The 16,746-nt window shown below is 28.3% G+C and overlaps 2 protein-coding genes across 4 annotated transcripts; one reads left to right on the top strand and one right to left on the bottom strand.

Moving 5' to 3' along the window:
- The first annotated feature begins 1,398 nt into the window (after positions 1-1,398).
- On the top strand, positions 1,399-3,904 carry LOC111038273 (ATP-dependent DNA helicase Q5-like). 2 transcript variants are annotated; one of them, XM_022321308.1, is made up of 7 exons: positions 1,399-1,544; positions 1,809-1,970; positions 2,869-2,993; positions 3,077-3,253; positions 3,338-3,514; positions 3,581-3,707; positions 3,793-3,904. In XM_022321308.1, exons 2-6 carry the CDS (start codon positions 1,829-1,831, stop codon positions 3,695-3,697), a joined length of 738 nt encoding a protein of 245 aa, XP_022177000.1. In that variant the 5' UTR covers positions 1,399-1,544; positions 1,809-1,828; the 3' UTR covers positions 3,698-3,707; positions 3,793-3,904. The 2 variants fall into 2 exon arrangements, with proteins under 2 accessions (XP_022177000.1, XP_022177001.1); XM_022321309.1 differs by having other exon boundaries at positions 1,399-1,575.
- Positions 3,905-10,214: 6,310 nt separating this feature from the next.
- On the bottom strand, positions 10,215-16,680 carry LOC111038264 (RNA-binding protein squid-like). 2 transcript variants are annotated; one of them, XR_002604960.1, is made up of 12 exons: positions 16,600-16,680; positions 16,000-16,277; positions 15,765-15,928; positions 15,360-15,400; positions 15,162-15,289; positions 13,429-13,707; positions 13,261-13,369; positions 13,139-13,192; positions 11,488-11,571; positions 11,362-11,432; positions 10,536-10,584; positions 10,276-10,317 (listed from the first exon to the last, which is right to left on the bottom strand). XR_002604960.1 is itself a non-coding variant. In XM_022321303.1 (11 exons), exons 2-10 carry the CDS (start codon positions 16,087-16,089, stop codon positions 11,365-11,367), a joined length of 1,017 nt encoding a protein of 338 aa, XP_022176995.1. In that variant the 5' UTR covers positions 16,090-16,277; positions 16,600-16,680; the 3' UTR covers positions 10,215-10,317; positions 11,362-11,364. The 2 variants fall into 2 exon arrangements, 1 of the variants encoding a protein (XP_022176995.1); XM_022321303.1 differs by lacking the exon at positions 10,536-10,584 and having other exon boundaries at positions 10,215-10,317.
- Positions 16,681-16,746: the final 66 nt, after the last annotated feature.

Raw genomic sequence — 16,746 nt, 5'->3', positions numbered from 1 at the left:
TCGATATTTTAAAAAGGAAAAGAATTTACTTAATTTCTCAAAATTAAAATCTACTTTAAAATGAGACAAAAAAAAATTGAATGTTTTTTCTACAAAACATAGAAAGAGGTTAATGAATTCAAATTAGTATTACAATTAAAATTGGACTACTAGAAGTATGTTTATTTTTCACCAGCGTATATAATTCAATCGCATAGAGCCTTCTAAAAGATTAATATAATATTATTTTGGTTGTCGCAAGACACTCGGTATATATTACGCTGGTTTAGAATAAAATGGTTCCATCGTGTTACTTAAAAATTGTCCAGCTAAGTGTTTTTTAAAATTCAACATGAAATAATTGTATTAACTTGTAATGAATTTATTTCAATTTATTACCAACTTAAATGCCCACATTAATTTTTGCTGAGGTAGGTACGTCCTCTAAAACATGTTGACTATATATTGACATAGGTCATAGATCAAAAAAATAAAAACAAAAGTATATCGGCTAAGAATAAAAAGGTTCTTTTTCATAGAACAATTTTTTTTTACTTTTGAGAAGATCCTATTAGTTGGAACCTTTTTATATTAATTTGTTTTATCAGTGACGCTTACTCATAAACATTTAGATAAAAGTTATGTTGTATTTTATATTTATTTAGGTAATAATAATAATAGTAACCGAGATAATAGTTATTAACGTTTATTAGAGCTTGACAATTTTATGGATAATAACAATTTTGAAATATTATAATAGTTTATGCTTTTAGGTTCCGAGCGAAGCAAAATGTATTGATTTTCAATTATGCTTTTTTTATTTTCATTTTTTATTTTGTGTCTGTGTAGTGTGTACACTATAGGTAGTCGAATATTTATGCTTCAATTTTCATTTTTAATATCTTTTCCGATGGAAAAGTGAATTTAGTCAACGCATTCAGGATTTCAAACTTACAAGATTTTCAGTAGTTTTCAAAATTGCCATGAAAACAAAAAATAAATAAATAAAAAGGAAATTTATAAGCAAATTCGGGTTTCGAGATCATGTCATTTTCACTTAATTTTTAAATTAGCATTTTCTATACACCATACAATTTCAAAAATATTTTGACTCCTGTTAAGCTAACTATAACCATACGATTTTTTCGATTTTTATTTTACAGAGCGCATTGAATTATGATTTTTGATTTCGTTACTTAAAACAAAAATAATAAAAAAAATAGCTTTAGAAAATTGTCTTATTCAAAATAAACTCAAATAAAGACGAGTACTGACGAAATACTGGTTATACCGGTACCCCTTCCTCTCCTTGCTATTACTCTACACAGCTCAATGGAGTGGGAAGACGATAGTCGACAGTCGACGGACGATAGTGGAACAGCCGTCGATAGACTCACAATAGTCAGTCAGTCACGCTCTTTCACAGACCACTTACGCACACAACCGATAGTCATAAACCGATACCACTGACAGCGCTAGGTACTCGCATGCATGTACATATTTTTGTAAGTCGTAAATCCGCTGTTATCATCGTCATCTCGTTTTGATATTTGAATTTCGAAGAAGTACGTTACGTTTGTTATCGTCTAATATAAGGTAATGGATCTTCACAGATAATAAATTTTTCGGCTCCATGCACAAATTAATGTCTTATATTTTGACTCTTTAAAAGGGGCCAATATTATATACATGTTATTTTATATATGGGTCAAAAAAATTCTTTCGTGCGAAGATCCGTTCAATATTATAAAATGTTGTTTCATTGCTTGTATTTACAAATCACAAATTTCTACCATTTTTGAGTATGATACATTTTTTCATTTTGATAGTAATTATCACTCAGGGCAAGATGGCAGGTATGCTACAGATCGACGACATCCCAAACGCTGCACCGGAGGATTCTGTGCTTAACTCGTTGCTAGACGATTTTTTTCAACACAGGCATTTCAAGAATCCGACCCAGAGAAAAGCTACTGTTCAAATATTGAAGAGTAAGTACAATATATAAATCATCCGTCCAAAAAATGTAACATATTTATTTCGAAAAAGTTAGGAGAGAAATATATTTTAAAAACAATTTTTTGAAGAAGAATTCATTGCAATATTAATCCAAAGTTTCAGATTGCCATCTATCAATTAGGTAATTAATAGTGGACCGTTAAAAATGGGGCATTACTAGCTCAAATATAAATCACAATAAACACATTGCGTTTGACAACTTGTGATAATTTAATTAAAATGTAAAATGAGACATTAAAAAAAGTTCAAGATGTTTCATAAAAAAAAAAAGTGGTCAGGGACTAAAAGTATCCACGTAGATCAGAATATTTATAACAATATTATAATTAGAGAGCGGACTTTTAGGTTTTTACGTGTTTTACGTATTATTTGCCAAATAAAATTAGAATATTCTGCATCAAGGAAGCATAAACAAATTTTTAGTTAAGATAGCAAGTATAGAGACATAGAGTCCAAGGAAAAAAATGCAATTCATCAACATCCCAACTCTAATAATACCTACTATTATAAATTATAATTGATATATAAATATATATGAATATATTTAATATTTCGGATGTGTTTTTCGAAAATTAATTTTTACAAAATTAAATAAATTTTAAATCTGTGGTTTAGGAAAAAATAGTATAACGTGAAAATAAAATTAATTAAATTGTAAGTTACTTAAAAAAAAAATAACTCGTTAATTAACTAAGTTATAAAAGTAACTTAACTTTTTAACTTATTAGCTCGTTAATGCCCAGCCTTGTCGATAGGTACATAAATAATGTGCATGATGTGTAATATGAGTGTACCTATAATAATTTAAAACAATGTTGTGTTTTATTTTATTTCATAATACACAAATAAATATTTTTTTTTGTTTTAAAGGAGAAACCGACGTGATTGTTTCGTTGCCCAAGGGATATGGAAGAACTACATGTTTCCAACTTCCTATACTTATATGCCAGCAAAAGGTCTCAATAGTTTTTGTTGGCCTATCATCACGGGTTAATGTAATAGATTAATGGAGTTTTATTTTTGATAAAATAAAAAAATACCTGTTAAAAATATTTTTAAAAAGTTGTTAATTCCGTAGATGCAAATAACCCGTTTAAATCGTGAAGATGTGTACGTAGAAGTTCTTGATGCAGAGACGTCATCAGAAGAATGGGGTCTTGTACAAAGCACTATTCATCGTTTGTGCAATATGTTGAGTTCTCATAATAGTATTCTCTACGTAACACTCGATGTAATCTTTAATGTTAACTTCTCGGTTAGTAAATTGAATACCACATAATATTGAATCACCTATGGTTTTAACTTACATTTTATTATGTACTTGTATGAATCTTTACAGCACTTATTGCGTTATTTAATTGAAACGAATAACTTGGGCTACATAGTAGTCGACGAATCATACTGTGAAAATCAATGGATGTCAGGCCAGAAACAAAACTATCATGCTCTAGGGTTACTCAGGTGTATTTGCAACCACATTCCTTGGGTAGTGGCCACTATAAAAACCAATATTGAAGTGAATATGAAAAGAATAACCAAAGATTTTAATAATTTGAAATAATTCATCTTGTTTTATGATTAGGTTGTTAATCGCATTAAGTCAACACTTTGTCTTAGAACACAAAGACCTGATATCCCTAAGGATTCAGTTTTATGGTATGGATTACATTTTGAAGATGATGCTGTAGTTGACAATTAAGCCAACAAAGGTAATTACTAATTATTAAGTTGATTAGCATAGGAACATACTTCAGAATAAATTAAAAATTAAAACTCAATTTCATTTAATTATAGGTATTTTTAATGTAAATAAATCCCTGAATCAACTCTTTGGACCAACTGAATCATGCAAAATTCATATTTCAAACTAAGTGACAGACTTACACCTCTTTGGCTCCAACATGCACTATTTAACAATAATAATTTAAAAAAAATTAATTTTTATGAAAAATGTTATTATTTATTATTATTTTCATATTATATCTTATTCTATATATTGTTTATTTTTGTATATTTTGTGAATAATTGAAGATATTATAAATATTGTAGTATAAATACTTAGTAATAAGTTGGACTACTTTATCGGAAAAACTTAGTAATAAAAAAACAAAAAAAAATATGTAAATATATTTTTTTTTACTAATTATATAATTTATTTATTCTTACTAAACTCATATAATTTTTATATAAATTAATTTTGGATATATCATTTTTACATATAGGAGGTCCTTCGACATTATTTATTTATTGTCATTTTTATATGGTATTTAATTTGTTTGTTTAAAATAATCAGGAGGTATTATTAAATTTTGTAATATTCTCTGCAAATTGTTATTATTAACTGGTTAAAAATTATTGTCATCATATATTATAATTTCTAATTCTGTTAATATTATTGACTGCATACAAAGAACTTTCTTCAACTGCGTTAAATATTAAATTCAACTTCTTTCAATTTTGGTAACTATTTTGCTTTTTATTCATCCGACCAATTAATCTTTTTATAAATATTACCCATGTTTGTTCTCGTAATATTGAGTTTTGCACCTTTATTTACCTTTGCCTCACTTTTTAGTTTACTAATAGTAAAGTATGGTTTATAATATAACTATGTTACAATGGGAATAGTCAAATTGCACTTATTACCTAAAAATTAATGGTCAATTGTACTTGGATTTAAAAAATTGAATGGTTGAGAACTGCACCTGGGTAAAAAGCAGGTCGTAAGTTCTAAATACTATAAAACAATATAGGTTTTATTTATGGTTAGTCTCAGACCTCAGTTCATTAAATATTTTATTTTGGTGTCTGTTACGCCTTTGACCTGTGTATTGTGGTTTTTGTCTTTGTTCAAAGTAAAATTGTGTACATCTTTATAGTTAATATACCTATAGTAATTATTACTATACTTTAATATTTCTTTCAATTAAAAATGAGTCAAGATAAAAGAACCAGTAATATTTGGCAACATTTTACAAAAATTGACTTAAATTTTGTACCTTGTGATTTATGTAAAAGAAAATTATCATACAAAACAAGCGTAACAAACTTGAAAAAGCATTTATAAAATCCTCATTTGTTATATTCATTTACTACAAAGGTAACATCACATAAATTAAATTATTGTTTAGTTTGGCTTAAATGATTTACGTAAATTAAACTTTTGTTTTTAACTTAGCTTAGAAGTTCTTTTATAAAAAATTTTTTTTATTAAGTATAATAATACTATTTGTAATTATATAGGTAACATATTAAATAATTATGATTAGTATAATAAAAATACAAAAAAATTAATTTTAAAATATGAATATAATAAATAAATACAAACATTTAAGTCAATCTAACAATAATATATATATATATGGTTACATTTTTTTTCTTTATGATCACATTAAATAGGAAGTTTGCGATAATGATAGTACTATTGATGACCATGGCTTCGACATCTGGTGTAAATATTGGTACAGGATTGGACAATCAAAGACACATGCCAGTTGAACTTGAAGCACAAGACAGTATTTCAAACCATTGCAATAGAAAACAATTATCAATTACAAACTACATACCAAAAAAAATGTCTGTTGATACACAAAAAAAATTGGACCATTCTTTTTTAAAACTATTTACAAAAGATTTGTAACCATTCAGTGTAGTTGATGATCCAGGTTTCAAAGAATTTGTGCATTTACTTAATCCTACTTATAAAATCCCTAACCGCCATTCTATATCTAAAGTTTTAATCCCAGCAGAATATGAAAAATGTATGAATGCGATGAAAGTTTTAATTGATAAAGAATTGGAAACTGGTTGTATTACGACTGACTGTTGGACTTCTAAAAATACAGAAAAATTTATGGCTATCACAATACATTGTATTGATTTAAATTTTGTACTTAGGTCAGTTTTGTTGAGTTGTCACCCTTATAGTGAAAATCATACAAGTGAAAATCTTAGTAAGGAGATTAAAAATGTTTTAGAAACATGGAGAGTGGATAAAAAAATTGTATTTGTTGTGTCAGACAATACATACAATATAAAAAATGCATTAAGTACTTTAAAATTAAAAAATCTTGGATGTTTTGATTATACCATTAATTTAATTGTACAGTCTGCATTAAAACAAGAATCCAGTTTCATTGATAAAGTTAAAGCGATTTCAACATGTTTCAGAAAAAGTACCACTACCCATCACAAGTTAATGACTTACCAAACAAATTTAGGGCAAAAGCAACCAAAAAAAATGCTACAAGATGTTTCAACACGTTGGAACTCAACATTTTATATGCTACAGCGTTTTGTTGATTTGGAATTGGCAATTAGAGGAACAATAGAGCTTTTAGACAAAGCTCCAGAACACTCAAACTTAGAAGAATGGTTAACTGTAAAAGAATTTTTGCAAAGTGTTAAGTCCATTTGAAGAAGTAACTGAAGCAACCAGTGGCAAACAGTACAAGACAGGTTCATTGACGATTGTGATAGTTCACGGTCTTCAAAATGTGTTAATCAATGAAAAAATGTAATGAACAAATGGTTTAATTAATAATTTAGTTACTGGTATGAATGACAGACAAAGCCGGGGAAACATTGAAAAAAGTAATACTTTAGGTAATTGTAAGTTTCTGGATCCCCGTTTTAAAAATGTACCATTTGTAAACAACATTAGTATGCTAAATACTGGAAAAAATGACATCATCGATTCCACAAGTCAATAAATTTTTTTGAATAGATTTGAAGTTAGTACTACACCAAATATTGAACTTTCGACATCTGTAAAAAGTACATCGAGCCTAAAGAAAGGACATTTTCAATTTGGGAAACTATTGACACACAACTTACTCATATGCAACTGGTTGAAAGAACTTCAAGATCACGGGCAATAATAGAAGTTCAGCGTTAGATGGAAGAAGCATTAATTCTGAGAGTCTAATCTTTTGGTATGGTGGAAAGAACAAAAACATAATTTTCCATATCTTGGTATTTTGGTGAGAAGAATGTTGTGCTGTTTAAGTTCATCGGTACCATGCGGACGCAAGTTTAATTTTATCTGACCAAAGATGCCGTTTAAATTCTAAAAAGCACAGATGCTGTTGTTCTTAAATCAAAATGGAAATTATTAGGAAGTGTATTAGTCATTACTTGTAAATTGACAATTTATAATTCAATTTTTTTTTTTAGTTGTTCGAAAGACCTCTGCACCGATAATTTAATAATAAATGATTTTTGTTTTAGATTTTACAAAATTATGATAGTTGAATATTTCTTATTTAATGTTCAATAGTCACTAATGTCCAATGAACATTGACACATTCTGTTCCCAATTTCCCATAAATGATGGCCATTTAATTGATGTTTGGTTTAATAGGTACTAATCACCAGTGATACATACTGTTCGTGCTAATACTATACTTTCTATATTCCCTATACATCAATCGAAATGTCACTATAAAGTATAAAGCCCGAATAAAAGTATAACATCATTTAAATTTTAATCTACAAGTCTAAGCACTAAAATATATCAAACTTCAATAGTAATTAATACAATATATCCGATAAAATAATAATATGATAATATCACTTGCGATTTTCACAAAATCGCATATCACATTAATTCGCGGTATCAGTCAGTATCAGTAGCGCCCTGTGCATGATTGAAAATATCGAAAACGAAAAAAGTCGCAATCACTGGTATCTCCATATCCGAGCAACTGCAGTCTGCGACTGCCTAGTGCCTACTTTGCAATCACTGTGAAAAATTAACTGCCATTGCTACTTCGCGCCATCGCTAGATCGTTTGGAGCGTTTTCACCTCGGTATTTCCACAGGCGTCCGTGTCGTTTTTGGCCCGACTAGCGTTGCGCGTTTGTGCTCGAGTTTCGCCGTCGACGTCGCATCGTGACCTTCTGAGCAACGGTAATCCATTGTCGCGTGTACTTGGCCGACACCCGCGCGCGATTATTCGTCGTACGATCAATCGGCGTGTTTTGCAAGATTCCGACGTGCCGTATTCGTCAACTCGCCTGGCGATTCGTCTCCGCAACCAAACCACTTCGAAATCGCTGTTTCCACGCCGTTTCGCGCGACGCCGCCCTCAGTGCCGCGGTTACGTAACAGCGCCGTGGATTTCATAATCCGGTCACTCGCGCCGCCGTCCAGTGTCGCCGTTCAAAGTCGACGTCGTCGTATCGGTTGTTGCGGACAGTCACCGACGCCGCCGATAATCTTCACCCCCGTCCCCCATCGAGAAGCTTGTGCCGAAACGGTATCATCATATTATTATCACATTATTATACGCAACACCTTATTATTATTATTATTATTATTATTATTATTATTGTTATTCGTATCATTACTGTTTGCGGTGCACTGCTCCCGTGGAGACGTCCGCGTAAGCGCAAACGTTATATTATTATTATCAAATATATATTCTTATCTTAACACCATTATAATATTATACTATCGTTTGTGAACACCACATTATTTATATTATAGTTGTCCGGCCAAATGATCGGCAATAGCCGGCAACAAACAAATGAGTAGATATCAAAAATAGCACTGTATACTATAAATATTTGCAATATTTGTGTTGTTTCTAGTACAATACCAGTAAATTATTATTAGCAAATAAAAAAATAAAATCAAAATATTCAAACGGTTATTCTTTATTTGATTATTCTTATGGAGAAAACTTAATTTACAAAATATAAAATTAAAATAATATAAGAATTGGAACATATTGGATCTATATTGGTTCTAAATTAAATTGAATATGGTAGGTTGACCTTCATTTTTCCAAAATTGCATTTGAAAATGTCAGTGTTTTATAAAATGTAATAGCATTCTTAAAAAGTCTCAAGTAGTTACCAAATTACAATTAACTTAAGTTGTTATTCATTTTTTAAATATCAAATTTTGTCCAAATGTGGACTAAAAATGTATATAAAAAAACCTGTGTTTATATATTTTTTAGATTTTTTGGTGACCATAATAACTGCTAATGAGAAACCTGCTTTTAAATTATCAATCAATAGCTATACAAATTAAGCAGTTTTTACACTTTTAACTATAAAATAGTACCCAAATTTTTGAAATTTTGATGAACGTTGTAAAAATTTGAATTTGAAATTCTTATATTATGTATCTCTAATATTTTTTAACTGCTATTTTAACAACTTGTAAGGGACGTTGGATTATTGTTGAATAATTATTGTCATTTGTCTAGTGTAGAATTCTTTAGTCTTAAATTATGTTATTTAAATGGCCATACACACAACAAATAACATTACAGTTTTGTGGTATTGACTATTGAGTGATGGGTTAAATGATATAAGTTGCCACGTAACTTTCCATCTCTTAACTTTCAAATATGTTTATTTGTTATAGCAAAAAATTATTTATTGTATTGCTATTGCCTATTTGTAGAACTAGATGTACTAAATAATTTGTATGATTATTATGTATTACATAATTAATTATTAGCCATGGGAGAATTAGATTATTTGTATTAATTAATTATTATGATTTATTAAATTAAAATGTTCTTCCAAAGGAATATTTTAAACCTTATTAATCAGAGAAAATTGTCTCTAAAAAATTGAAAGAAAAGTGTTTTTTTTAAAACTACATTTTAAACGATATTTCTAATCTGATTTCATCCAATATTTAGCCATAACACCATGTTACTTTATAATACTCTATATTATGCTATTTCAATATGTTTTTGTTAATAAGTAATCATAACAATTATAATCTTACAAAAAATTGGGAAGAAATAAAAAAAAGGGTTTCCAGCCAAAAAACATATTTTTATGAAAACCTTTTTTGTTATTATCAAAAGTTTGGATTTATTACCTAATGAACTAATACACAACAGGAAACATTGGAATTGAAGAATAAAATATAGAAGTAGAACAAGCAATAAATACGTTATAATATGTTATCTCATAAGGTTTATTTATTGTAAAGTAACACTTTTGTAAGTTAAGTCCATGATATGATTAAATTTAAAAATTACAAAATTGCATTTTTTTTGTTTTTATGTTTTTAATTAAAAAAAAGTACTAAATATAAATAAATAAAAAAATCACACAAAAAAATTGACATCAAATTGTAAGCATTGCATAATAAATAGGCATCATTATATATTAGACCCTGGTAGACCCTAAGTAATTATACACCTTAGCCAAATCATCCAATTTCTATATATATATATTTTTTATTCATACGTTAGTGTACATCAAAAAAGTATGGCATATGATGATTGTAAACTGTAAACGACTCAGAGATAGGTGCTTTAGCTGACGTCTTGATGATTGAGCAAATCTAGAGAATCCAAAAACCAAATTCTTATTAAAAAAATCTTCCAACATTTAATACTACAATATTTGAAAAAAAAATTGAACTGAAACATATCTTCTCCTTCAAAATTCTATAGACCATAGTATATATAAGGTATATTTGTACAATTTGTGAAAGATAAACACTAAAATAACTTTAAATTTTACTTTTTCCAAATTTAACTTGATTAGAATGGCATTTACCTTGTTGGAATACAATTTTTCATTGAATAAACTCAGTATTTCTAATACACTGAAAGTAATTATTAAATTTTTATTTTAATAATAATTAGATATCAACATTGAGATCATTAGAGTAAATAGTAATAATAACTTCAAATAACTGTAAGTAACTGAATAAGTAAGTGAATTTTTCGAGGAATTTTTTCATAAAAAAAATTTAAATGTGTTGAGATGCCTAAATAAAATTAGTTAATAGTCTTTGCATAGATTAGTCTCAAAATATTTGGTACAGATTTAAGAGGAACTGTATCAACAGGATTATGATTATTCTTTGTTTAGCATATACATACAACAACATACAAAATTATCATACATTCATTTTAGGTTTGTTGCAGTTTATGTTGGAGCAAACGTGTATTATTTTATGCAATAACTTTATATTATAGTTTATCTACGCTTAAAAATTAATTTTGTATGTCATATTATGTTCAATAAAAGTAATTAATTTGTATTTCATGAAAGTGTATTTGAAAGTAAAGTTCATGATATTCATTTTAATTTGTGTTTTTAAAGTCATCTGAAGTAATTTCCGACTCCTTTTAAACATTAATATCCATTTATGAACTTAATAATATAATATCTTAACTATTTAATAAAAAAACTCTTAATAAGTAAATAATAAAATAAATAGTATTTTAAGTGAAGGGAGTGGATAATTAATGTAAAATAAGAATTACTAAACAATAATAACAAAAAAAACTGTCAAAATAAAATTCTAAATTCTAAATGAAAATATAATACTTTTATTTTAATTATTTTGGAAATAGAATCAATATTTAGAGTTTACCTTTTACTCCATGTTTCGATTTCCACGACCACCATGCTGTACATATTGTTCACTGGCATAATACTGGTAACCTAAAAGAAATAATTATGAAATACTTAATAAAATATTAAAGATTATAAAACTAACCGGCTTGAGCACCAGCACCTGGATAACCATAAGTATAGCTGTAGTCAGGACTATAGGCATTGTATTGATTTTGATAATAATTTCCTAAAAAAATGAACACAGAATAAATTAAAAATGAAACATGATGTCCCTCTTACTAATGAGCTAAGAAACATCAAGCCTTTCATCAAAAAATTGCCTATCCTCCCAAATCTAAAAATAAGAGATGAAGTCATCAGAACTCGAGCCAGAATAGGTCACACTCCTTCCTTATCTCCAAAGAATCTGCCAAAGTATGCGACGCGTGCATTGAAAACCTTTTTATCAAACACATTGTCACCATATGGTTGGAACATTTGTTCAAAATATACCACAACATGGAAAATCTTCTGCAATCCAACTTCTTTCCGGCTAACGTCCAACAAAGAAAACACAGAAACAATATTCAAGTTCATCCATACCATAAATTTAAGTAATAAATTGTAAATATCTGTATATACTCCATTTTAATTTTGTCAACCTGTTTTCTCTCTCTCTGTGTATGATGTACAAATGTAGGCTCATATTAGGGCTTGGATGAAAAATCAGCATATTTTTTTGAGCAGCCAGAAATACACCGTGTGACATAATTTGATTTATGAAGTCTATATTACAAATAGACTTTCTTTTTTTGCATATTTTTGCTTATTTATAATATTTTAAATATAACATAAACACTTTATATGGGAGGCTATAATCCATTGAAAAAAAAAACCCAGTAAATAACTTTAAATTTAAAAAGTTTTGAGAGAAGTATACTTAAAAAAAAATATCTCTGACGAATCGACCTTAAGAATAAATTGTGTAGATGATATTTATAAAAATTATATTCTATTATGTATTTTGCAATGATGTTATTTTAAAATCATTTACAAACCACAAATTATTCTGAATTACTATTATCACATTTTTTGTAATCGTTTAAAATAGATTTAATATTTATTACACATTTTGTGTTTATAACTGATTTTGAATTAATATTAACACCTTTTTTGAATATGTTTTTTTGCATATATTTATTGAAAAATAAGTATATTTGATATATTTTAAGGTATATTATACTTGCATATCTTGAAATTTTTAAATGCATATTTTAATGAATTTTGATCATTAACATTCGGAGCTCTACTAATAACCAATAATGTTGAAGCCTTACTTTAAATAAAAAAATTAATTAATTAAAAATGTATGACTGGCGTTAATAATTTGTGTTTATATTATAAATTGGCTATAACCTCTTTTTATGGACCAGGAAAAATTTTTCTTAACCAGTGGGTCATAAATATTGAATACAATTTACTCGCTGAATACCTACATACATATATTATATTAATTTTAAAAATAATTTATTATAAATTATTAGTTTTTTAATTTAATTCCTTTGTCCATGTTCTGACCTAGTAGATTGCCATCGATGACATCAGTTTAATCATTTCTAGATTTTTTAAGGACATTTAGAGAAAATAAACACCGTGTTTGTTGCACATGTTGCCGTTAATTTTAACATTGCAAAAAATCATTGAAAAATGTATAGGAACATCATATTATGCGAACACTTGATCAGTTGAAACTCAACAAGTAGTGTTGTTATAAATTATTTCTACTGTATAGTGTTGACAGAAAATACATTTACCTCTATAGTAGTTACCAGGAGCACTGAGAGCGTGTCCATACTGAGGTGGAAAACCTGTAAAGATATTAAATGTAATATAACAATAAATTATTACGTATTAAATGGTAATGATGTATGATTACCTCCTCTACCTCTTTGGCCCCTGAAATTCCCTCTCTTTCCTCTCATAGATCTTAAAGGATGAAACATAATTCCATAATCTTTGAGTGGTGCTGCTTTTCTTACATAAACCTAATAAATATAGTAATAATAGTAACTAATTTCAGTAATCATAAATATTAATTAATTACTTGGTTTCCATTAATCACATGTATAGGCAATTTTAATATTTCAGATATTGCCTGAATGCTATCATATGTAAGAAAGCAATAACGTTTTCGTTGGTTTTTAACTTTATCATATGGCATCTCGGTGGCCACCAGCGGTGCATAGCGTTTGAAGTAATCTTTGATGTCATCATCAGTTAAGTCAGTAGATAATCCTCCAACAAATAACTTAATTTGTCGTGGTACAGCCTTTTTAACGTCAACTTTCTTCTCATTGATTACATGGTTAGTACACTCCAAAGCCTTTGAAAAAAAAAATAATACCACTATAAAAAATATTTTTCAACATTTTTAAATTACACACAGAATATTTGAATACACGTATAAATTAACAGCACAGGGAAATAAAAACTGGAATATTAAATAAATACCTAATTATTAAATTACATTATAATTATTAGGAGCTTAACTATAAATATAAATAAATATAATATTACAATGACAATGGTATAATGAAATATAATATAAAATAAATTGTAATTATTTATACTTTAATTATCAGTGATTTATTGTTGATTAACTGATATTTACAGGGTTGGGCAAATTACCCAACTTATTGTAATTGGTTACAAGTCTCAAGTTACTCTAAAACTGGGTAACTAGTTACAAGATACTAGATACTTTGATATCGTGTAACTGGATACAAGTTACAATTATGTAACTAAGTTATATTTTAAGTTAAAAGTTACATTGATAAATTGTATTGATTTATTTATTTATTATAATTAACACATTAGTCAAGTGTTTAATATAGAAACAGTCATAAAATCATTAGTCAGTATAAAATAGGTGCATGCAACATAGAAAGTAAAACATACAATTTAATAAAAAAATTGAATATTGTAATAATGTATTAATAGTTGTTTTCTATTGTGATGAATATCACAGTGTAAATTCTAATGAATATGATTTATTCCCTTTAAGAAAAACTAACAATTGAAGTAAGTGTGTACAGTTTTTTTTCAACTTACTTATTATTATACTTCTATATCGTTAAATTAATTCAACTTCCTTAGACACAAAGCCTTTATGCAGAAATTAAATACAATCATAAGTTAATCATTCACTTTGACAACAAATGATTAACTACAACAAGGAAGTTGAATTAATTAAACAATATAGAAGTATAATTGTAAGTAAGTTGAAAAAAAACTGTACACACTTACTTCAATTGTTGATCAAAATCATCAACAAGAGATACAATTTAACAAAATTATAATTATTTCCTATTTTTGTAGTAAAATACCCTCGAAAATACCCTTTCCTTAATATTAATTTCTACGGTTTATGGGAGTAAATATGTTTTATAAAAGTGTTAGAAATTTGTATCTTATTTCAATGCATATACTTTAGCTGATATATCTGTTTTATAAATCTTTATCACATATTATCACGATTAATATTCATATATAAAGTATGAAAAGCAATTGAATTTTGAAGTATATTTTGGTCATGCACAAAATAATAAACCAATATTATGCCTACTTACTGAATACTATTCACACATTAACTATAAAATTATTTTTCACATTCTGAACTGAACATACCTACCATATTTGTTGAATACAAATTTCTTAATAAATTATATTTAACTATATTATTATATTTAATTTATTACCCAATTATATTACAAACATCTGTCCTAAAATTTTTGACAAAATTTAAGAAATAAATTAATAAAACAAAACTTTACTAACATTGTCTTGGCCTTTCATCGTCTTGAACACAATGAAAGCGAAACCTCTGCTTTCACCAGTGGCAGTATCTACTTTGACATTTGTAAATTCGATTTCCCCAAACTGACTAAAGTGTTCATTTAAATCTTCTAAAACATACATAAAAGTATTCGATTACAATTTTTGGAAACTACCAACAGGTGTTTGCAACAAACTTACTCTCAGTGGTTTTTTTATTGAGCCCTCCGATGAATATTTTTCTGCAAAACAATAATAGTATTAGTTTTTGAAACATTTGGCAAACGAAATAACAAATGCGATACGAAACATGGTCGGAGTAACCAAAACGCAAATGGTTCAAGTAATGTAACTAAAACCGACGGGGGCACATCAAATGTCGAGAGACACAGAAGCACACTTCGAATTCTAACTGAATATTAGTAGACATCAAAATATCGGTGGAAGAACGGAGGCAGATCAAAAACCAATTTCGCCAAGGGAAAATTATCGAAAATAAGAAATTATCAGACAAACCTGAAACCATTATCGAGAGAACAGTGAACCTATCCGTCGTTTCGGCGTTGGCAGCAGCCCGTAATTGCCAAACGTTTTATTTTGTCTTACCTAACATCGTCCCGGATGTATTGAATTTGTCCAGAATTGTCCGTCGTAGAAATGTTTTCGGTGACTTTCGGGTGCTTCTGCGCATCGGCGGCGTCTGTCAACTGTTGTGAACTGTTCCGTTGCTTTTTATCAGCCATTCCTGATTCGTGTAATACGCTACACTCCTAAATATTTGATTAACGTGGAAACAAAAATAAATAATAAATACCAAATAATTATTTAAGTAAAAATGTACCTCTAAAAATAAGAACAACAACGGAGTTAAGGGAATGAAGGATGATAACTGAATAGTTGACCGAGAAAACTGCTTAGAATGTATGGGCATGAGTCGAGATAGTGTAACCTGGAATATCCTCAGCAGTAGCGGTAAACAACTATGAACCACAACCGGATCGTCAGCAACACGTAGCTACCACATTAAACCAAATTGTAATTTGTAACCTCTTTGCTAAATATATTTGGCGGCAATTGATTGCTGTCTCGAGTAAATTCAAACTATATCTTCAGACATACCTGGGTCTAAGAATCGTTACATTTTAATACAATTTTAAAAATATCTTGACTCGTTTTTAACTTTATATAGGCATTTTAAATGTTACATTTTTAAGTTTTTCTGTTATAAATGACAATGAAATCGTGTTCGTTGCTCCATAAAGCTTGAACATTTAATACAAAGCACACAAAGTTAATAAACATTAAAAATCGCTGGCAAGATTTTTGTACAAGCATTTAAAGTTCAAATTAAAAATGTAAAATTTTTTTTGTAGTTTAAAGTTGATAAAATATTAAATTTGTATAGCTTTTTGTTGACGATTTAAAACAAAGTTCCACTTACGTAGGTCATTCTGTAAGCAAACAATTCAAAAAAAGCATATTGTGTTCGTACGCGGACCGGTTGGCCGGCCGGGCGGTGAACCACGGGCGCGGGTTGACAACGCGCCCGTTGGCGGCGCAACCGGCGCAAAAGTTTTTAGTTGTCGGT

This window comes from Myzus persicae, unplaced genomic scaffold (assembly GCF_001856785.1).
Source record: "Myzus persicae strain clone G006 unplaced genomic scaffold, MPER_G0061.0, whole genome shotgun sequence".
Taxonomy (NCBI): Eukaryota; Metazoa; Arthropoda; class Insecta; order Hemiptera; family Aphididae; genus Myzus; species Myzus persicae.
Note: the sequence above shows the minus strand (reverse complement) of the source record. Positions and strands in the feature narration are given on the sequence as shown.

Excerpts from the sequence above, each read along its gene's own strand:
- LOC111038264 (XM_022321303.1), bottom strand. The coding sequence starts at position 16,089 with ATGCCCATACATTCTAAGCAGTTTTCTCGGTCAACTATTCAGTTATCA. Across the intron at positions 15,929-15,999 it reads TGTTGTTCTTATTTTTAGAG|GAGTGTAGCGTATTACACGA; the intron begins GTACATTTTTAC and ends TCAAATATTTAG. Across the intron at positions 11,572-13,138 it reads TCCTGGTAACTACTATAGAG|GAAATTATTATCAAAATCAA; the intron begins GTAAATGTATTT and ends TCATTTTTTTAG.
- LOC111038273 (XM_022321308.1), top strand. The coding sequence starts at position 1,829 with ATGGCAGGTATGCTACAGATCGACGACATCCCAAACGCTGCACCGGAG. Across the intron at positions 3,254-3,337 it reads TCTTTAATGTTAACTTCTCG|CACTTATTGCGTTATTTAAT; the intron begins GTTAGTAAATTG and ends GAATCTTTACAG. Across the intron at positions 3,515-3,580 it reads CTATAAAAACCAATATTGAA|GTTGTTAATCGCATTAAGTC; the intron begins GTGAATATGAAA and ends TTTTATGATTAG.